We start from the raw sequence: 23146 nt of genomic DNA, 5'->3' as shown, positions 1-23146 counted from the left end.
CCAGGCTTTGGCAGCAGGGGGTTACAGGGGAGACCCCCTTCTGTATTTTTGTGTGAGAAGCTGCCAGAAGCTTCCCCTGTGTCCGACAGAGCCAATGCCAGCTGGATCCAAGGCATACCTGCTGCTAGCCAAGGCTGAGCCATGGTGGCAGCACCTCAGAGGGAAAAAAGTTACTGTGTGGCAGCAACTACAGGGAGATAAGAGAGGAGTGAGAATGTGTGAGAGGAACAACCCTGCAGGCACCAAGGTCAGTGCAGATGGAGAGGGAGGAGGCGCCCCAGATCCTGGAGCAGAGGCTCCCCTGCCCACGCTGGAGCAGGGAGTGAGGAGTCCTCCCTGCAAGGGGGAAGCAGTGGCAGAGACAACGTGTGATGAACTGACCACAGCCCACATTCTCCATCTCCTTGTGCTGCTGGGAGGGAGGAGGAACTAGAGAATTCAGGAGTGAAGTTGAGCCCAGGAAGAAGCAAGGGGTGGAGGGAAGGTGTTTTTAAGATTTGAGTTTGTTTCTCACTACTCTACTTGGATTTGATTGTCCATAAATTAAATGAATTTTCCTGAACTGAGTCTGGTTTGCCTGTGATGGTAATTGGTGAGTAATCTTTCAACACACAAGCCTTTTGTATTTTCTCTCTGCTGGCCAGTTGAGCAGGGGAGGGACAGAACAGCTTTATGGGCACCTGGCATCCAGCCAGGGTCAACCTCCCACACCTCCCAGCTGTCCTTCCTCCCCAGAAGATTGAACCCAAGTGGAAACTAGCTGCTGCCCATGTAGGAGAACTGTGGTTTGGATTAAAACTTATTAAAATCTGTGAAATAAAAGAATTTGCTTTGATGCTTAACAATTTAGCTGATGGTGATCTTCATCTTGATCCTCAGTTGGCAACAACAAAATAATGGCCATCAGGAAGCCAGCGTCAAACAGTCACACTGAATTAGTGCCATTAAGAGCTAAAACACGTAATTAAACTCAGCACTAAAAAAACCCAAAAAACCCAGAGAATTTTCCACTGGGGCAACACATCCATGGAGCAGTGGGACAGCTGGCTCCCCCTGGTTTGGCTTCCCAGTTCACCTGGGCTCTCATCCCAAAAACCAGGTGTGCAAGTACAGTAGCTATTCGTGCCCTTCATTACATTATTTGATAGGTTAAGAATTTCATCAAGTCAATCATCCTGCTTCCTCATTTGTTAAAATGAGTTAAATACAAGTTATTTAAAACATAACGATGCTGTTGCTATTTGTGTCATTACAGCTCAACTACACTGTTTCTTCTATTAGCTTTTTATTCTGTGGCTCGAGGAATCATATGTGGTCAATGATAACATCACATAATCATTTAAAAAAAAAACTACAAGCAAAACAAGGTTAACAATGTAGGGTATAAAAAGAACACTTTTATTCTATGAGGAGATACATGCAAAATGCTCAGAGAATGGAAGACAGAAACAAACCCTGTTCTGTCGCTCTGAGGGAGTGACAGGAATAAAATCCTATTTGATACTGCACACTTTATTATATGTTTCTCTGTTTTAAATTGCTACTTTCTAATCTCTAAACCTTATTTTGTACAAGTATTTGAAGCTTTTTATTCAGATGGATCATCAGAAAAATTATGGTAGAATATCTGCTCCCTCTTTTACTCATTTGATGTTGCTCTGGAAGCACAATGCAGATTAAAAAAATCATCTGGGACTTGTAACACTGAAGACGACAGTGAGAGGCTAAAAAATCCTGAGTGCACTCAAACCCCATGGTCTGAGCTGAGAGCAGATGGGGGTTACTCTCAGCTGCCTGGGATGTACAGACCTGCTGCAATTCCCCAGCTACTGATCCCTCAGTGCCCAAAGACAAATGCCTTCCAACTGACAAGTACTCTGGGAAGGGTTTCACTGAAGTCCAGTGGCTTTTGGCATGTCACAACACTGAGCCCATTTGTGGTATAGAGAAGAGATGGGTAACAGAACTGTCCAAGAATAATTGTAAGGTATCCATCTTCATAAAGCCCTTTGACTTTCAGGAAAACTGTGGCTGTTATTTCATAATGGTCAGATTATGAGAGGTTGCCCTCTGAGGCAACAGGAACCCTGTAATTGCTCTTATGCCGTGGTATGTGGCTCCAAAGGAGTGCATAAGTGACAAACTGTGACAGTTTATCACCCTCATGGTCCCAAGGCCAGCTCTGACCTCACTTCAAATTGCTTCAAAAGTAAGACTGGCTTAAAAAATCTTGCTCCTCCTTTGCCATTCTGGGCTGTTTCTCACTTCTTGCCCTCTAGGTAGACAAGGGTAGCAGCACTGTACAAGGCCCTGAACACAAGGTCACTGAAGAGATACAAATTGCAGGATCAGTATTGTTGAAAGATTGTTTTGTTCACATCATTCACATTATTTCATATACTCATTTCTGTGCACAAGCGAAGTGACAGCAGTAATCCATGGCCAGAGGCAGCAATGGCCTTGGAAAACAATATGCAGTGTAACTACACCTTGAGAAGCATTCTTCATAACACCACAGAATCATGGAATCATTTAGATTGGAAAAGACCTCCAAGACCATCAAAGTCCAACCTTTGACTGAATACCATCATGCCCACTAAATTATATGGTGAAGTGCCATGTCTACTCATTTTTTGAGCACTTCTAGAGCTGGTGACTCTGTGAAGAAATTTGTCCTATTATCCAAGCTGAACCTCCCTTGGCACAATTTGAGGCTGTTTCCCCTTGTCCTGTCGCTTGTTACCTGGGAGCAGAGGCTAACCCCCACCTGGATACAACCTTCGTTCAAGGAGTTGTACAGAGTGACAAGATCCTCCCTGAGCCTCCTTTTCCCAGGCTGAACAATCCCAGTGCCCTCAGCTGATCCTCATCAGACTCACACTCCAGACCCTTCCCCAGCTCCATTGCCCTTCTCTGGATGTGCTTCAGAACCTCAATGTCTTTCTTGTTGTGACAGGCCCAAAACTGGACACAGGATTCCAGGTGTGGCCTCATCAGTGCCCAGCACAGGGGGACAATCACTGCCCTGGTCCTGCTGGCCACACTATTGCTGACACAGGCCAGGATGCCATTGGCCCTGTTGGCCATTGGGCACACACTGGATCATGTTCAGCCACCATCGACCAGCACTCCCAGGTCCCTTTCTGCCTGGCTGCTCTCCAGCCACTCTGTCCCCAGCCTGTAGCGCTGCAGGGGGTTGTTGTGTCCCAAGTGCAGGACCCAGCACTTGGCCTTGTTGAACCTCAGCCCATTGCCCTCAGCCCATCGATCCAGCCTGTCCAGATCCCTCTGCAGAGCCTTCCTGCTCTCCAAACTTAGCCCCAACACTGAGCCCTGGGGAACATCACTGGTGACCGGCCGCCAACCATATTTAACACCACTCACCAGAACTCTCTGGGTTCAGCCATCCAGCCAGTTTTTTACCCAGCGAGCAGTAAAGCATTATAAACACCATGGCAAAATAATTCTGAATCCACCACCATCAGCATTGTGGTTAATGCATTGTCAACTGTTTCTTAGGTTGAATTGGGAAGTGTCCTACAATGCCATCCTATTTGATGGATGTTTTTAGAAATGTACCTTTGATTGCTACTGAGCTGCCTACTCAGTTGCTGTAATCTTGCAAATTCAGTTGAAATAAAGAAAAAGGCATTGATTCTGTGCTTTGCAAGTCAAAGATAAAATCATACAAGACATTCCAGAAAATGGAGGCGGAGGGTGGGGGGTTTCACTGGAAAAAGCTACTGGAAACAATTAATTTGTATTACTGTTATCTTGTTCTACCCTCACATTTTGTGGCCTTCTTGGTTTAGGTTTGGCGGACACATTAGAGATGAAATACTTTAACAGTCTAGAGATACAGTGTTCTTTCACAGCACTCTAGTCCATTACAGCCAGGCAACTAATCCATGGCATGCTCTGGCTTTAAACAGCCATCCACGACAGCTCGGTGGAAAAAAAAGAATATCTGAATTTCATTTTATTTTTTTCTTAAAACTGTACTTGCTCAGAGTTTTCAGTTTCAAAGTACAAAACAAGCAGATAACCTGTCAGCTAATTCAGATTTTTTTTTTTCCCCAGACAGGAGTTAAAACAATTAACATGGAGCAACTAAAAAAAATTAACAAGATGCCACAGAAGTTGAAAGGAGATGAGACCTTCTGTAACTAGGGGAGTGGAAGCTGTTAAAGCAATATCCCAGAACATTATAAAAAACTAGGTGTGATGATAACTAAAATTGCCAATGAAAAAAAAATATCCCTTAAATTGTATATACTGGCCTGTGGCTGCTGATAATTCTTCACACTAAAGAGCAAGGCTTTCAGGCTGATAGATTCAATGTACTGCAGGCTGGCAGTCTCAGCACCACAAAAAATACATAGCACATTGACCAATGAGTTTCAGGAAAAACACGGATCATAAAATATGCATATGGTGATTAAGCTAGTTATTAAATGGAATCTGTTTTAGCAGTTTTACAAAAGAGTTTTCCCTCAATTTGTCCCATTGCTGTGACCAGAATCACATCAGAGCAGTTACTCTACAGCTCTGTGCTCCTGTCTTCATCACTTACTAGAGCAAATATGTGTGACCACAATTTCGTGTGCTTGGAAAAAAGATGTGTACAGAGATTTAATGCACAGGCTATGACACTGAATCCCAAATGGCATCTCTGACCACCTCAAACATATTATTTCTCTTTTTAGAAATATGGAAAAATCTGTTTCTTCTTCTTCTTTAAGTATGGAAAAATATTCAAAGGTGTCTTCTTGATCAAAACCTAAACAACGTAAATTCCAATAACAGTAAGCCCTCTCTTTATTAATTTTTATCATCCTATAGATAAGAAAAAATAAATGTTCCTAAAGTGAACAGTCAGAATTTTGGCTTATAGGTTTTCACAGAATTTTTGCAAATTATTTTTCAAAACTTTTTTTTCACAGAACTCTTTGACAGAGTGATGGTACCATAACAGAAGAGGTAAACTCTAACTATTGGAACAGATTATCATCAGCATTTCACATTTGCAATAGAAAGTTTCAATAAAAGGAGAAAGTATTCCATCGCAATGTAAGAACGTAGATTTATCTAAAATATCATCAAATAAAATGAGGACAATCCTTTGTTTAATGAATTCCTGAAATCAATAAGAAACATTCAAATCTTGAAATCATGTTGTAATTCCACTCCATTCTTAAAGGCTTTTCTATACAAAGAACTTGACTAGAACAGCTATTACAAAATAAGATAGCTATTCTTGACCAGCGTTTTGTGTGCAGATGTTAATCACAGATTGTTTTTATTATTCTAAAAAGGAGTCTCTATGGAAAGTTCTATGGAAAGTTCTCCAAGAATAACTGCTAAACTGAGCATCTCAAACAAATTCTTCCATGTGGGCCTCTATGTGCTCTTTAATGAAAATATTTTTGCTACATTCAACTTTAAAAGATGAAAAATATGGAGAGCAGTCTTGTGCTCTTCTAACAAGATACTTAACAGTACTTTTAAGAATCCCATTGTTCAGCAATCTACATACAGAAAAAGTGTATATATTAAATGAATTGTATGCATTACAACCACTTTTCCAGTAATTCTGTGAATGCATTTAGAATACTGACATTTAATTGCTGGTATTTCCTGCAGTTGTATCAAGCAAGCAGAGAAACCATGATCTAGATGTTGAAATAAAAGAGGAGAATGGAAAGCAAGTATAAACTGTACTACAAAAAGTCACAGAAATGTGAGAGAGACAATCCTTTGCACTAGGCATTTGCTTCACTTGCAAGACAAATGAAACAGTGAAAAGAAAAAAGGAACTTTACTCTGACCTCATGCTTATATAAACCCTGTGGATTTAAGTGAATTTACTGTTGTATAAGAATCATGTTTACAAAATACAAATTAAAGCTTATATGTAAATCTATGTGTTTGGCCAATTAGAACTGAATGTTTACTGTGGTGGAAAGGTTATGGTACAGGTCTAAACTTCATCCCATCATCTAATGGGATACCTTCTCCTTCCAATTAATCTCTTCATTCCCCTTCATCGATTCGTTGCCATTACATAGAATGATAGAATGGCCTGGCTGGAAGGGACCTTAAAAATCATCGTGTTCCAGCCTCCCCTGCCATGGGCAGGGACACCTTCCACTAGACCAGGTTGCTCCAAGCCCCATCACTCCCGGCCTTGAACACTTCCAGGGATGGGGCAGCCACAGATTCTCTGGGCAACCTGTGCCAGGGCCTCACCACCCTCATAGTAAAGAACTTCTTCTAAATATCTAATCTAAACCTACTTTCAGTTCGAACCCATTACCCCTTGTCCTGTCCCTACAGTTCCTGAAGAAGAGTCCCTCTGTGACTCCCTGGTAGCCCCCTGCAGATACTGGAAGGTGCTCTGAGGTCTTCACACAACCTTTTCCTCTCCAGGCTGAACAGCCCCAACTCTCTCAGCCTGACTTCATAGCAGAGGTGCTCCATCCCTCATGGCCTCCTCTGGACTCACTCCAACAGGTCCATGTCCTTCCTGTGCTGGGGACCCCAGAGCTGGAGGCAGCACTGCAGGTGGGGTCTCAGCAGAGCAGAGCAGAGGAGCAGAATCCCCTCCCTCTCCTGCTGCCCACACTGCTTTGAGTGCAGCCCAGGACACATATTAAGTTGTCCATCAACATCAGCTTTAACAGCCATCCTCTGACATATCCTTTAGTTTAATTCCATACTGCCATTTCTTAACATTCACCACCTCTATATTTTTCCCACCAGTCTGCTCCCATATATCTAAATGTTATATCAAGACACTATTTCTATCGCTATCTGACTTCAAATAGTAAAGTAGTCCTACTGAAATCTATGAATCATTGTCTGTGCTCAAAGTTATGATGCGCTGGGACACAAAATAAAGAACTTTTCTGTTTTCAATAGGACAGTTTTGATTTTATGAAATGTATGTCACGCACTGGTAATATATACTGGACACACACATATACATATATATATATACATATATATATACTTACATATTTATATTTGCAGATTTTTTTCAGAAATATTACTTGTGTGCCACATACATTTTTTCCACCCGAAAAATAAGCTAAGAAGATTTTGACGCAAAGAGCATCACGGCATCCTACTTCCTTGGTCTCCATTAAAATAGGTCTTAGAGAATTTATTTATAAATAATCTTTCCATGTTTTGCTGCAGTCTAACAAAATATAGCCAGTCTTGCTGTTCAGATTGCCAAAGAAATACTTGTGATACCTTTCTTGTTATAGAACGGTTTTACATCAGTGGTAATGTATTTTTAAGATGTCATTGGAAACTACTCAGATGCACTATTACCTGTCACGATGAATAATTCTCCTTGATTCATAAATTTAAAGGGCCATTACACCTCCTGTATATTTAATCAAAAACCTCCCGGACTGGTATAAACTAATAATATAAAAGGCTTTGAAGGTCACCGTGTGCTCCATGTCCTGCTGTAGGTGGGATTCTGTCCAGCTCAGCTGCACAGACGGGCACAAGGAGTGACTGTGACTTCCTTCAGTTTAAAACAGCGCCTCACCCTCACATCGCTTTTTTGCCAGCCGGAACATTCAAGTGTTTGTGCCGTGGTTCTACCTCGTTATTCCTACTTCCACCCCGGGTAGCTTTGCCTTCGGGAAACGTACTAACAGGGACAACGCTCTCCTTTGAGAAGTTTAAGCTTTTCTCAAAGAAAAGTTTATTCTGTTGCAACAAATGTCCTTGAGCTAATGACGATATCCCAGTTTCAAAATAAACGAACATAACGGAGGGAAGGGCTGCTGGATACAAGACAGCACAGCCCCCGGGATGCGCAGGGGAGGAGAGGGATGCTCCCAGAGTGGGTGTCCGCCGCTGCTCCGCGCTCCAGGGCGGGCGGGCGCTCGGCCAGGGCACATCCCCGCGTCCAGCCTCGGCTCCCGCGGTCGGGGCGGGGAGGCGCCTCCTCGAACACGTTAAAAGTTTGGGGCGGCCCCGGCGGCGGGGAGGAGGCAGAGCCCGGGCGGCGCGGGCGCTGCGCCCCGGCTGCCGCACCTGCTCCGCGGGCACCGCGCCCCCGACACCGCCCCGCTCCGCGCCCCCGGCCCTGCTCCGCCGCCGGGAAGATGGCGAGCCCCGGCCTCCGCCTGCTGCTCCTCGGTTACTTGGGGGTCCTGAGCTGTAAGTGCCGCGTCCCCTCCCCGCGGGGCTGCCGCGTTCCGCTGCCTCCGGGAGCGCCCCGGCTCCCGCCCCGCACGGCGCTGGGCTGCGGGGGGACGCTGCCCCCGAGGTGTGGTTGTGTATCCGTGTCTGTGTGTGTTCCCGCAACCCCGGGACGGGGAGGAGGGGGAGTCGCTTCCCCTCCCTCGCCCCGGAGCCAGAGGAGCCAACTCGCATCTCCAGCGGCGAAATGCGAGCGAACGCCGCAGCCGGGGCGGTGCGCGCTGATTATTTCCATGTGTCTCTTGTTTTCACACAGATGTAACCTGTTTAAGCCCGGCCTGTTTGAGCGCAAGCCAGCGGTTCTCTGCCGCCGTGCAAACTTTAGGATGCGGGCTGCGTAGTTTGCGTTTCTGATGGCCTTTACAAGGTGAATGAGCGAGGGACCGCGAGTGTGTTTTCTGTTGACGGCGCTGAATGCTGCTGTTCCAGGACAGAGTTCTGTGTCCAATATTTTTCTGGTCCTATTGTGTTAACTCCTTGAAAACTAGAGGGGAATAGGGAATATTAGAATAAATTGGGAAAAGGTTCCCCACCCAGAAAGCGTATGGGAAATAAGAGAAATACAGATCACGGGGCCAGATACCTGCGGAGAAGCAGTGAATTAACACACAGTGTTACAGTGCCAGTCGTGTTAAGGCTGTCGCTTTAATCACCGTCTTACAGTGCTCCTGTTCTATGCTTCTTGTATCTTGCTGGTGTTTTAGGGAAAGAGGTACACGTGGAAATAGTGTTTTGAGAAGACTTACGTAGCACAGTTGTGCAATGAAATGATCAGGCTGGGGTGGGTTCTCAGTGCATTACGGATATGGCACATCCAAGGTGCTCATGCTGGGTATGTTTTGAGGTTTACCTTTCACTCCTCCTCACCTAACAGAAACTTAAGCGTGGAAACTCCTCTTTTTGCAGATGAGTCCTGTTTAGGAGAGGCTTGAAGTGATGTCTGTGTGATAGGTCTTTGGCTTCATGTTGGTTTCTCTTTTCCTCTCTCTTTGCTTCTGCAAGACCTTAGGGAAATGTTGGGCTGTTAGATGAACAGCTAGCACAGACTTTCTCTTTCATATAGGAAATAATAATAAATACTATTTTCTTTGGATTTTTTTCCTTCATTTCTTCTTAGTTGCATCTGAGCCAGTGAGCTGTGGGGTTTTTTTGTTGATGGGTTTTGGTTGTTCAGGCTGCTCAACTTTCTGGTTAGCTGTGTCTGTTAGCAGTGCTGGCTTTGACTAGTGAGGAAATGATAGAGCGTGGTTTGGAAGCAGTACAGTGCATTGAAGTCTGTTGCCTACATTGTTCTAAGACTTACTTGTTTGGGGTTTTTTTCCTCTTCCTGTCCCAGTTCCCCAAAAAACACCAGGTGGGAAGCAGGTTTACCAGCAAGGTGCTGATAAGAAGTCTTTGCATGAAGAAAGTGACTGTAGGTGTGTGGCTGTGCAGATGCTGATTGTTTGTGAGCCAGAGGAAATCTAGGCAGAAATTCAGCAGCAGCCTGGAGCCTGCTGCTGCTGCTTCTGTGGCTGGAGCACGTTCACACGAACAATAAGGCTGAGTGATTCTGGCATCCAAGTCAGGCATATGGGCTGAGCAGTCTCTTGTATGAGACCCACATGCTCTGGAGAGCATGGGGAGTGGGCAGAAACTAGTGAGGGGAAGAAAAGGAGTGACTGATACCCGGCAAGCAGGGTGGATGAGAGTTGGTCTCTTCTCCCAGTCAATCAGTGACAGGAGAAGAGGGCACAGCCTCAAGCTGTGACAGGACAAGAGGGCACAGCCTCAAGCTGCGCCACAGGAGGTTCAGGTTGGACATCAGGAGAAATTCCTTCACAGAAAGGGTTGTAAAGCATGGGAATGGACTGCCCAGGGAGGTGGTGGAGTTGCCATGCCTGGAAGTGTTCAAGGAACAACTAGACATGGCACTCAGTGCTCTGGTCCAGTTGATAAGGTCGTGATTGGTCAAGGGTTGGACTCGATGGAAAGCCCAGGTCAGTCCCGCCCCACCAGTGATCCAACCTAAATGATTCTGTGATTATATGATTATATTGTGGAGCAGGTGTAGAGAACTTTCTTGGTAGCTGAGCTGCAGAAATTAAAAGCTGTAAAATCCACTGCGCAGGCTCGAAGGGTAAAGACCCTTCCCAAATCTTCGTTCGCGAAGACTGGCCATAAATAAGTTGGTCACAAGACATTTTCAGTGAGAACATACTAAGAAGTATTCGTGACCTGCAGAACTAGTGCTTTCTCTGAGCTAAGCCTTGCCTTTCACCTTTAATTTAGGGGAAAGAAAAGGAGTTGGGGGTCTTTAATCATGTTGTCTCTCAAGCTTCTGGAACTGATGGTATTGGGAAAATTTTAAAAGGTACCACAGAGCACTTGGGAGCTCTGTTGGCAGGACAGAAAATGTACAGAAATTATTGTTATTAACCATCATGGCTACTCTGGAGGAGATATGTACTGATGAACTGGTCTTTCTGTCAAGCTTCTAAGTGTGATTTTTCTTGCATTAGTGTACATTAAAATTAAACTTAAAGTTAAGTTGATGATTCTGGAGGCTAATCCAGCAGATGTGTCTGTGTGAGGACAGTGCAGAGGCAATAAATAGTCTTCTTGCATAAATATTTGATGGCACTCACCCGGTTAGTTTGATTGAGCAATAAATAAGGTGATATTTTGTTTGTTTATTTTGGCTTAAAAAGCCCTATTTCTTATTCCTCAGGAATCTTTCAGTCAGATACAAAAGGCTTTTTTGTTCTAGAAACTCTGTATCTTTCTCCCCCATGCCCAACAAGCAATAACTGCATTAACTGTAGGAATTAATAGTGGAAGTCTTTAAACTGTGCTGTCTTGACTATATGTGTGGTACAACTGATGTACTCACATTTGAGAATACTGCCAACCCCCAGTCTTCAGTTGAACCCTCTTTGCTGGATTAGCTTGGAAGGAACTCATTTCTAAATCAGACCATAATCAGGTGAGATGGGATTTCTTAAATTTGTAGGACTTCATACTTCTCTAGCAATACCTGCTCACTGTAATGCTGTGAAGCATTACCTGGTTTTGAGGGGGCAATGAGGGAAAGAGGCATCAAAGAAAGGTTCCTTCTCTCGCTGTTTTAGGTGAGAAGCAGTTTTTCTTTGCTATAGGCTGCTCACTGTCTATAAACCTGCACACTCTTAGACACCCTCAATGTAAAATGTGAGAGGAGAGTAAGCTACTTAAATATAGACAAACAAATAAAAGCTAACTACAGAAAAGAAATGTGTGTTTCTGTCTTCAGCCTAACATTTTTCTTTAATGACAGTGGTGACACTGCACAAAACACCCAAATGCTTCTATGAGAAGCCGGTGGGAAGACTTTCCTGTCTTTGAAAGGGAGACATGTTTCTCTCTAGCTCATTTTATAACCTTCAAAATTTTGCCCTCTGAGTTAGATCCTCAGGGCTCAGAAGAAACTGGCTGTGAGTTACTGGCATGTCTTCCAGAAATCATGGCCTTTGCTGCATTTCAGCAAGTCATGCTGTTTTCCTTAAACCTAGGCATGCTGCTTGGAAGTGGCTCTGAATTCCTAAGAGGACTCAGCCAGAAGAACTGCTGTTCTGTGGCAGGGGCTCTGTCTCTCTCCAGCAGAGAGAGCTGGTCACTGATGGCCCAGTGGTATCCTTATTTTAGGTTCCTGGCACCATAGTCTGCTACTGGATGTGCAAAAGAAAAAATAAATGTGACTGTCTTCCCTCACTGCAAACGAGAGACAGGAAATATACCTGGAAATGTCATGTCAAGACAGTCACATTTTTTCGTTTCCCCTGTTTAAGGTGGATATATGCAATGGGAGGACTTGTTTTTGTTGTTGCCTGGCCTCTGAAAACCTGTTTTCTCAGCTTTAAAGTTGCAACAATTCTTTGTTCATGTTGTAGGATATCTGTTTCTGGGAACTGTGAATATCATAGGGCATCTGGCATTAATAATGAGAGTTAAAACTACCACTGTGATTAGCAGATCTAATTGAGCCTGGATGAGGTCTTCCTATTGGTCATTTAACTGAATTACACAATGATGTTTTTGTGATTATTTCCTGTATTATACCTATAATTCCTACTGCAGCCTGTTTTGGTAGCTGCCAGGTTCTGCTGCAGAAACTGGCCAATGCCAGTGCAAATGATTAGGTAAGAAAGCAGAAGGAATTGAACTTTGACATCACATTTTCTGTTCAGCTGACTGATTTAACAAAACACCTGGGTTCACCTTTCATGACCTAGAGCTACCAAACTTGTCCGCACCCACTGACTAACCCCAAATGTTATTTGGGGTGTGTGCAGACCTGTTTTTAAAGAAGTGAGCTAAAAAAGTTAGAGGAGGTGTTTACCCTTCTTCAAAGGCTGCCCCAGGTGCTGCTGGTTGCTAGAGAGGAGTCCTCTTGTGAAGTGTGGGAGAATCTTCTTGTACAATTCTTAATATCTTCTGATATCAAGAAAATTCAGTTTCTTCATAAATTCACAATTGATAGTTCTTCACTGGAGATAGTGACATGCATGTGAACCTTCTGCAGTAAGCAAGCTTCCCTTGTTTGAGGGGGAGTAAATTTGGGTTGATGATGCTTTTGGAGGGTCAGGAACAACTTTTTAGTAATAAAAGTTTACATCCAGTATGATCTACTTAGAGTCCATCAACACTGAAAATGTCGTCTTTCTATTGGAGCAGTTCTGTTTACACAGTCTATACTGGCTTCCTGCACCTGGCAATCCCTTTTAGGAACACTTTTCTAAAAGTAAGGCTTAGTGTCTTACTTTCCCTTTGCAATGCTAGAGGTGACTCCAGTGCAAATGCTTATGTAAAGGAAAGTTACTAAGAAATGTGGACACAGCCAGAAACATCCACATCGCAATATAAATATCTTCTATATTAAAGCAATTGAAGCACAAGTTAGACATTTGTATTTGCCCTTGCAGACTGTTTGCCAGGGCCATATGGAATGGCTAAATTAAGGTTCCCTTGAAGTTATACAACGATATCAAGCAAAAAAAAAAAAAAAGGCATAAAATAGTGTCTCTGTGGATGTATACAATGAGCTGTCTCATTGCTGGTTTTTCTTCTTTGGCTGGTTGGTGTTTTTTTTCTCCACCATGAAAACTTTGTTACATACATATGGGAAAAGAGATGGTTTACAAGTTCTTACTTTGTAATTCAGTGGCTAGTTCAATTCTAGTTCAGTACCATGGGATGAGCACTTCAATGGAAACTGAGGGAAACCTTATGTGGAAGGTGAAGAGCAACTTGTTTTCAAGTAATTAATTTTAGTCATGTTTGCTCACACACTCCTACCTCCAATTTTTTGAAGCTAACTTTGTTACAGTTTCATTTTCTGGCATGTCTTCTATCATTCCCAGTACTTCGGAAAAAATCAGTTTTTGCAAAACATTTTTGCAGAAAAGCCTGTTGTGTCTTCCTCAAAGCACTGTAAGTGACTGTGCTGTAATTCCACCTCAGGAAGCTTAAAGCAAATATTATGATGTCTTGTAATCAAGACAAATACTTTGTTTCCTTCATCTAAATACTGAGGTTTTTTAGGGAAATGAATATGTATTTCGAAGAATGAGACAGCAAATTGTGTTCACCTGTATTTCTAAAGTCACTTTTTTTCTAAAGTCTGGAGGACTCCTGTGAGTTATGTCACCTCTGTGCTCACAATATATCATCAAGCATTCAAGTGCTTACATAAAATTTCTTAAAGCAGGCAGAAGGCGAGCTTGGCAGCTGAACATCTGGTCCTGTTCACTTGTCGGTTTCTAACACACGCTGGGAGGTGAAGGAGCTTTCGGAGAAGGAAAAAGAGAAAATGGCCATTTCTGAACAACAGCAAATAATCTAACAGTGGTAGTTGTTGAACCACTAGTAAGTCTGTAAATAGGAATTAAAGTCTGTTAATAGGAACTAAGTCTGTTAATAGGAATTAAACCAGGCATCCAGTTTCACGCAAAGATTATTTGCAGGTGAAAACATGATAGAAAAAATTGGTAGTAAACCTTTCTGAATGCTTGCTTTGTACCAGTTCAAAACTTCGCAGCTTTAGTAAGAGATGGGAAGATTAAACTTGAATTGAAATAGCTACAACTTGATTTTGGCTGTTTAAAGAGGTAAGAAATGGTCAGACTTGAGCTGGAAAGAACCCTCCTACAGGTATGAATTTTCAATGAATATATTTACATAGCTCTGGGGTGGATTAACTTCTTAAGTGTTGAACATGTTTTTGACCCCGTCCAAACCACTGGATCAGACTCAAAGGGAAACAAAACATATTATTATCTGGATGGAAAAATGATGTATTACAGGGTTGTTTTGATACCAGATAATGTTAACAATGTGGGCTACATTCGTTGTTCACAAACTGCTAGCATAGTAGTTGGAGGTAATGATGGAACATTCCTGATAAGTGACTTTTGCTCAAATGAATACAATAAAGAAACCAAAATGATTATGTGTTGTATCTCAGCTTGCAGAAAGTGCCCAGTACAAACTGAGAGACAGTCTGGGGGGTCCTATGCTAAGAACTTGCGTATGTTGGCTAGATCTGGCTTAGAGTTGGAGAAGTGTTTGTGCTTGGCATACTTGTAAACATAAGATGAAATGATATGCAGAAGAGCAGCATTTGAATGCATATTATGTGAGTTAGACAGCAGTTTACCATTAGAATGTATAGACAGTACTTATCTCTGGAGGGCCTGGCTCATAACCAAAGCCACCTAGTAGCTATAATGACAAAATGAATAAAATGTATCATCTGGAATGATATCTGTAGGATGCATAGATGTGTTTAGGTGCATGTTGTGCACCTTTTGAGCTCTAGTACCCTTACTGTTTCCATAAAATGGTCTTAAAAGTAAATATTGATTTTTTTGCACGTTAACTGTTGTGCCACCTAAACTGATTTTCTACCCCTACTCCAGTCCTTGAGTAGGTCAGCCACAAAGGTGAGAAATTCTCTCTTGAACTCTTGGCTTTTTGTTTTGTGACTCTTGTTTTATGTACCCTTGTGCCAGATTGACTGGGATTTCAGGGAGTGTGACAGGGCTTTGATGCAGCTTTGACACTGTTCAAACTGGTGTTGCTGAGCACTTCCCAAAACTGGGATTCCGATGTCCCAGGTATTTAATAACAGAGGGCTATACTTCTGTATTTGGGAAGTCTGCTTCCCCACCTAAATAGAGAAAAATCTGAGAGGGAAAGGTGGATGGGGATGAGAAGCAATGGCTTTTGTGTGCCAGGATCCTTGAGTGCTCTTGGCCAGGAGCCCCTGCAGTTCTTTCATGTGAGGGTGGTGAGGCACTGGCACAGGTTGCCCAGAAAGGCTGTGGATGCCCCAGCCCTGGAAACATTCAAGGCCAGGTTGGATGGGACTTTGAGCATCCTGGTCTAGTGGAAGGTGTCTCTTCCCATGGCAGGGTGTTGGAACTGAATGGACTTTAAGGTCCCTTCCAACCCAAACCATTCCAATTCTGGATTGAGGCACTGTAATGGCCTTGGCTGGGGCACTCTGAGCCACTGTTTTCTTGTCACAGGGGTTTGCTGGGTCTGATGGACTGGTGTTGTGGTATTGAGCTTGGGGTAAGTCAGGTATTGCAGAAAATAAAGCCCTTAGCTGACCCATGCTATAGGAAAGGGGTGTGCATTAATTAACTCTTAACTTACCTATGTTAATTCTAAATAGAAATATAAGCTTTTTTAATAACTGTGATATGCCTGAAGACTCTTCAAATGCTGCTGCTGAATTGTAATGTGACCTCTTGCCAATTAAGATGTTATATGGCAAAATTTGGGAAAAGGTATAAATATTAGTAACTTCTAACACGTAAATACATATATTTCATTGCTTGAAACTTAGAAGATTATAAGTGATCAGGAAATTATACTGCACATAAACAACTCCAGCTTCTTTCAGATGTCCAACACCTAACTGTTAGACTGATTAAATAGAGGAGGATTGTCTCTAAAACTGAAGTATCAAAGGGATACATCACTGGTATCTGCTTAGTGCTGTTCAGAAACCAAAAATTGTGATAAATGTTGCTGGTTTGAGTTCTTTTATTGTGTGTTATTGGTTTGTTGGGTTTTTCTTTGTATCTGTCCACACCTCCTGCCTTTTTTTTTTTTTAAAGAACAAATATGTGTCACAGGGTCCCCTGTGGAAAGTGGGAAAGATGTCTTGTGTTTTCCCTTTTTCTTCTTTTTTTTTTTCCTTCTTTTTCCTCTAGTGTCCACATAAAGCCCAAATAAAAATTCATTAATAGCAATGGTTAGATGTTGGAAGAGTTTGTACAGAAAAGGTCTTTATCCTCCAAGAAACCTTAGTAGCTTTCCATTTAAATGTCAGTAAATATTTTTATGCGAATGATATATGCTTTATTTTTAGTCAGTATTTGAGTATTCTTTGTATCTTGCAATGAATGCTGCTGTTGCCTTCTGTTCAGCAGCATAATGGTCCTCCCTGGTGTAATGTGACTCAGCAAATCACACACAGGTCATAATCATTTGAGAGGCTCCTGGAAGGAGAGTCAATATTTCAATATTGGAATAGGGCAAAACAACATCTGAGAACGTACTAAGAGAGGGAGGGTTGGGGCAGACAGGTGTAAGATTTTTAAGACAATGCTGTTGTAGTATTGGAGTGACTAGTAGCAAATGCATTTAGATACTCCAAAGCCACTGGTAACATCAAAGTTGGCACCTGGGAGAGGAGATACATCCATAGTGGAATTATGCTTAGATATCAAGAAGCAACCCTTTGGGCTGTGTGATGTATGGTTTTGTTACTTGCTAGACAGTCTAAGAGGCCTTCACATAATTCCATTTGTAAGTCAGTTGCTTTATATTTTTTTCCTTTTCTGAATAAGACCTATATCCTGGACATCAGCTAGTGCTATTTTAGGGGGCAGAAGTCATCTGGGGAAGCTGTTTGTCAATAGGAGATGTAGAGAAACTTAACTAAATTTTTTTTTCAGCTCAGCTTTCCCTCTGTCACTGCGTACTCTGCTTGTTATTTCATTTGTGTTCCAATTGTACTTCAATCTGAGTCCCCAAGCCTGTAACAGTCCACACAGAGTTACTGTCTTCTTTTTAGTTGTGTCCAAATCCTTGACTGCCTTTTTCCAAGGAAGCTTCTATGCCTAAACAGGGCAAGAGGCTTTGTTATGAAATTAGTCTTGTTAAGTAGAAGATATGTGTAGACTTGGCTGTGAAGAGTTGTATTATATATCTGTAAGCTCTGAAGTGGATAATCTTTCCTCAGTAAGAGTAATAATTTTGTCCTGTAAAGAGCCTATTCCTTTTCTGCCCTAAAACAACACCTGACACTCATAAACCATAAAATCTTATGGGCTTATTTTCCAGAGTTGCTTTCAGCAGAACTGTCACACTTTGACTGATGAGTTCCTCTTCAAGAAGAGAAATGTTGGTAGCAATGTATTATTCAAAAAGCCATCTTGTTCTCTTTCTTGATTTCTTGGCCACTTGTAGCTCTGCTGATGTTCTGTACCATCCAGGCTCATTGCAAGAAGCTCAGCCCTGCAACAGCACTGGGAATAAATATGTAAATGTACCCAGATTCTCTAGGAGTTGGACTTGATGATCATTGTGGTCCCTTCCAACTCAGCATATTTTGTGATTCTTGATTAAATAAATTTCTTCTGTGAATTTAGAGCTCAACTCCAAAGACCTTATTTTGTATTTGGGTTCCTTGTGATCACAATGTTTATGTTGATGTGCATTTGCCAGTATAATCTCTTTGCCAGCATAGTCCTTGGACCGTTCTTCAGTCAAAGTGGTATTATTTAGTCTTATTACAATCAGACAATCAGGACCAGGGCAGTGATGGTCCCCCTGTACTCGGCACTGATGAGGCCACACCTCCAATGCTGTGTCTGGTTCTGGGACACTCATTTCAGGAAGGGCACTGAGGGGCTGGAGTGTGTCCAGAGAAGAGCAACAGAGCTGGGGAAGGGTCTGCAGCACAAGTCTGAGCAGCTGAGGGAGCTGAGGGGGCTCAGCCTGGAGCAAAGGAGGCTCAGAAGGGACCTTTTCACTTTCTACAACTACCTGAAAGGAGGGTGTAGTGAGGTGAGGGTCAGGTTCTTCTCCCAGACAATTAATGAAAGAACGTGGCATCAAGCTGTGCTGGGGAGGTTCAGGTTGGACATTGGGAAGAAATTCTTCATGGAAGGGTTGGTCAAGCATTGCTATGGGCTTCCCAGGAAGGTGATGGAATCATCATTCCTAGAGGTGTTCAAGAAATGACTGGATGTGGCACTGAGTGCTCTGGTCTAGTTGACAAGGTGGTGATCAGTCAAAGGTTGGACTCGATGATCTTGGAGGTCTTTTCCAACATAAATTTTTCTGTAATTCTATGATTTCTAAAGGAAACTTCAGTTTAAGCAATAATCGTGTCACGCAGGTTTCTAGAACATCTCTGGTATCCCATGAGCAGTTGGTTATAAAGGGAATATGGACAAAGGTAGGCAAAGCAGATGGTAAAACAGTAGTTTAAAGCAGCAAGAGATGCCTTGCTGGTAGGCACGGCTTCATGAAATGTTTTGTTCTGTTGACTCTCACAAGTATTCTAGTAATGTAACACATGAGTTTTGATGATATGTGTGCTGTAGAGTAATGCAGGCATCCATTTTAACCACTAGACTTTCAAGCACTTAAGTTGTGCTGGAGAAGGTAGTGACCCAAGGGGCTGAATCCTTAATTACACATGGTTTATTCTAAAAAAATAAAATAATGGCTTCAAAATTTTTTTTTGTTGCGTTTTTACAGCATCACAGGATTGCTAACATCTTTTTTTGTTTCGTTTTGTGACAGTGACAGAGACAGAGAGGTACTGTCTTAGTGTAAGTACCTGCAGACAAGACCATCAAATCCCATTACAGGAAGCAGCAAACCACTGAATTGTGAATATTGGCTCATGTACTGAGCTTTCTCTTCTTCTGACGCAAAGCACCAGTGTTTCATCAGGGAAATAGTCTTGAGGATGTGACTCCTAACACATCTCTCCTGTTGAAAAGCTATGATGATCACCAAGTTAAAATTTATGCTTGATTTAAAAATGGAGGCACAGAGTTTGTTTATTCCTGTTTCCTGTGTAACTTTCCAGTGTTGTTCTAATGTTTTCTAATCTGAATACCCAGATGTTGTTTTGCTTGTATAGCTTTTAATGTGATGAAGACTGTAGTCGTTTTGGTTTGTTTTGTTTTTTTAACTCTCTTCATCCCTGTTAAGGAAAACTTGGCACCTCTTATACTGTGACCTATTGTTCCTAGCTGTTACCTTCCGGAGGATTTCTTCTAATCAGCCTCCTCCTTTAAGCATGAAAAACATCTTCTGTTTATTCTAGCTCCTCTTGGTACTTATCAGCCTTAATGGAATTAAAGGAGTGGCTTCAGTCTTGTTCACATGGGCCAGAAGATGATTCTATAAAATTTGGTATTAAAGAACTAAATTATCTATTAAAGGCCTGTAGAATTAACGTTAAAGATGCACATTCATACTGTAAACTACAATGCTGATTGAAAGTACTAGTCATCAAACATGATTGTTAGTTTCTTCTGGCAGGAAGACACTGTTGAGCAACCTTGGCAGTGTAAAAGATCATGTGTGAATGGAAATGGGATGAGCTAAGTGGTCATCATGTTCCCTGCTCATGTTAGCAAAGAATCTGGTCTGTAGTCTGGAGGGAAAAACTAGTTCAGTGCTGTCTGTCACTTAATAGAATGCTGTCCTGAAATACAAGGTTCGAGTGGCATTTACTCAAGTGAAACCACCACCCCTACCCCCAGTTACTGGAAACATCTTCTCAGAAATCCCAAATTCACAAAGCATTGCACAAGGCTCTTGCTGAGTATTTGTATTTAAAGAGCATCCTACTGTTTTTGGAAGGACTCTGAGGTTTTTGGGGTTTCTTTTAATTGGCATGCTAGCTAGAATGAGGTCATGGTAGTGTGTCCCAAAGTCAGCAAAATTTGAAAGAGAGAAAGCCTGTGTCAAGCCCTTTTTAAAAACTCACCACAAGGAGTTACTCACGTATCCATTGCATATAAAAGTATATTTTAGGTCAATATTTGCTTCAGAGGGCTTTAGCTATAGTTGGTCCCAGTAGCTCTCCCGCCTGCTACTTAGGATGTGTTTGCAACACACAATTCTGATTAGTGATATATATATGTGTATATATATATGTGTATATATATATAGTCCTATACCTTGAGAGGCCGGATGTTAGTATGTAGTTGTATGTTAGTATTCCTGCTCTGCTGTGAAAGTGCTTTGTAGAAATGCTGAGATTAATCTAAAAGGTGTTGAGAAGATCCACTAGGGAAAAACTGCTACGAACTCGAGAAGGGACTGAGAATGGCAGAGGGGTTGGAGGTAGATAATCTTTAAGGTCACTTCCAACCCAAACCATTCTGTGATTCTGTGAGGCACAGGAAATTTGGTTCCAGCTTAAATGAAAAAGAGTAACTGTAGGATGAGACATCTCTTCACTTTACCGATGTATTTATTTACAACAAATTTAAACTTGTAGCATCCAGATGTTCTTCCTAACATCTGGGAACATGCTCCTCTGGTAAGGCAGCTTGTCTGACTTCACTGGTTCTGAATGAGCAGGGACTCCAGTTTCATATGGTGTTTACTGGAATTGTAACTAATGTTGATTCATAAAATTGGGAAGTAAACTAAATCTAATTTCAGACTTTTTAAGATAAGTAATGGGTGTACTTGTAGGTTTAAAAATCAGGCGACTTCATGAAACTGTTTATCTTTTCCAAATCACTTAGCAATTGCAGCAGAAGTCACTTAAGGGCTGTAGATTTCAGAGATCTTTATCTCGAACTGTGGGCCAGAATGGTTGTGTTCATTTGGGGAGTGGTGGGATGTTGTTTGTTTCCTTCTAGTTTCCCAGCTCTCTTGTGTTTCAGAGCTGATTTTACAGTTGATGTAAATCAGTCGTGGTACCATTGACTTCAGAGGAACACGCTGGTTTGCACTAAGTATCTAGCTTTGTTTTGTCAGCTTAATAACTATTCTGCAATATTTCTGGGTATTTGCACAGGCAAGTGTTCTGCTGAGTCGTTACCCCTAGAAATGCCAAGGGAAATTTGTTTGTTCAGCTCTGTAGTGTGATACGAGGTGGGTGGTACAGCAGTGGCAAGGGGCTTCTACCCCCACAGACCATTCTCGTGGTCTTTTGAAACCATGACGGCACTAGACGCTTGTCCTCAGCGTCCCGACGCATCTTAAAATAAGCAACAGCTGAAGCAGCTTTAGGCTCGCACTGCATTTACGAGCTGCCTTTGAGCCGCAGATGAGTTGCTGTGGAAACCAGTGCTGAGCAGGACTGGGAGATGGCTGGAAAATAGGCTTTTCTTGTGAGAGCCTGACTAGTTTAAACCCCCATCCCCCGTTTGCAGAAGCTCCCTCTGAATTGCTATGGAGACAAGAGAAGTAGTGAAGTTTTCAGTCTTGTAGAAGTGTGAGCTATAAATATTTATTTGGTTAATAACATGTTTTCTGCAATCTCTCTGTTGGAATAAACTCTGTGCTACATTGAACATTTTCAAGCTGTGCATTCAAACCCTTCCTCTCTTCTATGTGAGCAGAAAAAAAGGAGAGAAAATACACTTTGGAGGGAATTGAATTTTACATTTTGATTATTATTTATAAGACATTTAATAGTAATTTTTTTCCCCTGCTCATGCAGTAATCCTTCAGTGTTGGGGACTACTGAAAGCACTTAGGAGACTGTTCAGTTTATCTGAAATTCTTGTACTTTAGCATTCATTTTCTTCAGAAAGGCTGACCTAAATAATCTCTTCCTTTCTTTTTCCCTGCTGTGTGGTTTTTTTTCTTTTTCCCAGTTTCTCCTCTACAAGCACTTCAGGTTTTGTCAGGGCCAACTGTCCTTGGAGCTTTGCTCCGAATTGAATCATTAATGTGATTTTAAAGTTATCCTACTGATAACTTTAGATAATAGGCTCTGAAAGCTTCAATCTTTTATTACTTTTAGTTCCAAGGTATTTTTTTGCTTAACTTGAAAGTTAAGGATAAAGGCACCATGACTGCTGTGTTGGCTTTCCAGATTGCACTGAACAGTGCCTTAAAAAAGCAGAGGATTAATTCATTCTTTGGTTATTTCTTTATAAATGAAAACCTCTTTGCTGGCCCGATCTCCGTTCGAGGCATTTAACACAGGAAATTCTTTTCCCTGTGAGAACGAGAGCTCCTCAGATCATCCAACACCAGCTTTTAATACAGGTAGAAATCCTGCTCTTAGTCACTTTCTGGAAAAGCTTCTCTACCCTGTTTAGATAACTCCTGGCTGGGTGAGAACGCAGTTCTGTGTTCTGCTTGTCATGTGATTTCCATTACGGGAACAAAGTTACTGAAACTGCTTAAAACCTGCTTTCTGTAACAGGAGCATGAAGGATTGTTTTTGGGTTTACGCTAGATCTGAGTAAAATGGTACTTTTTAAATTAAGCTCTGAAACTCTGGATATGTAATTATAAATCCACACGTAGTTACTGCTGGTTTCCCAGTTGTGTTCAACTTCTTAGATGCCTTTTTTAAGGGAGGGAAAACAGTGATACAAAGGCTTTGCCCAGTTGTCAAAGAGTGCAGTGGTTTTCTAACAAACAGCTGTTGGGAGAATGCACTGATTTTTGTAGGAAAAGATATTATGTCTCTAAGCATTTAAACATATTTAAAGTTTATTCAAAGCTTTTGAAAGCTCTATGAACAGAGAAGTAGGAGGGAATGGCTAGTTCTTGTATGTACGGAACATGTTTCCTGAGTTAACTCTATTTCCAGGCATACCATTTAAAATAGTATGTCCAGTATAGATATGTTAGTAACTTAAACACCTTGAGTTTTAGGATGGGACTT

At 42.0% G+C, this 23146-nt stretch overlaps 1 protein-coding gene across 1 annotated transcript in view; it reads left to right on the top strand.

The window, feature by feature from the left end:
• The first annotated feature begins 8046 nt into the window (after nucleotides 1-8046).
• JAM2 (junctional adhesion molecule 2) overlaps nucleotides 8047-23146 on the top strand; it is a 41121-nt gene continuing 26021 nt past the window's right edge. Inside the window, exon 1 of the mRNA XM_032679682.1 lies at nucleotides 8047-8184. Coding sequence (XP_032535573.1) covers nucleotides 8130-8184 — 55 coding nt within the window. The 5' untranslated portion in view covers nucleotides 8047-8129. The remainder of the gene's footprint in view (nucleotides 8185-23146) is intronic.

Source organism: Chiroxiphia lanceolata, chromosome 2, assembly GCF_009829145.1.
Source record: "Chiroxiphia lanceolata isolate bChiLan1 chromosome 2, bChiLan1.pri, whole genome shotgun sequence".
Classification (NCBI taxonomy): Eukaryota; Metazoa; Chordata; class Aves; order Passeriformes; family Pipridae; genus Chiroxiphia; species Chiroxiphia lanceolata.
This window is presented reverse-complemented; position numbering and strand designations above follow the sequence as displayed.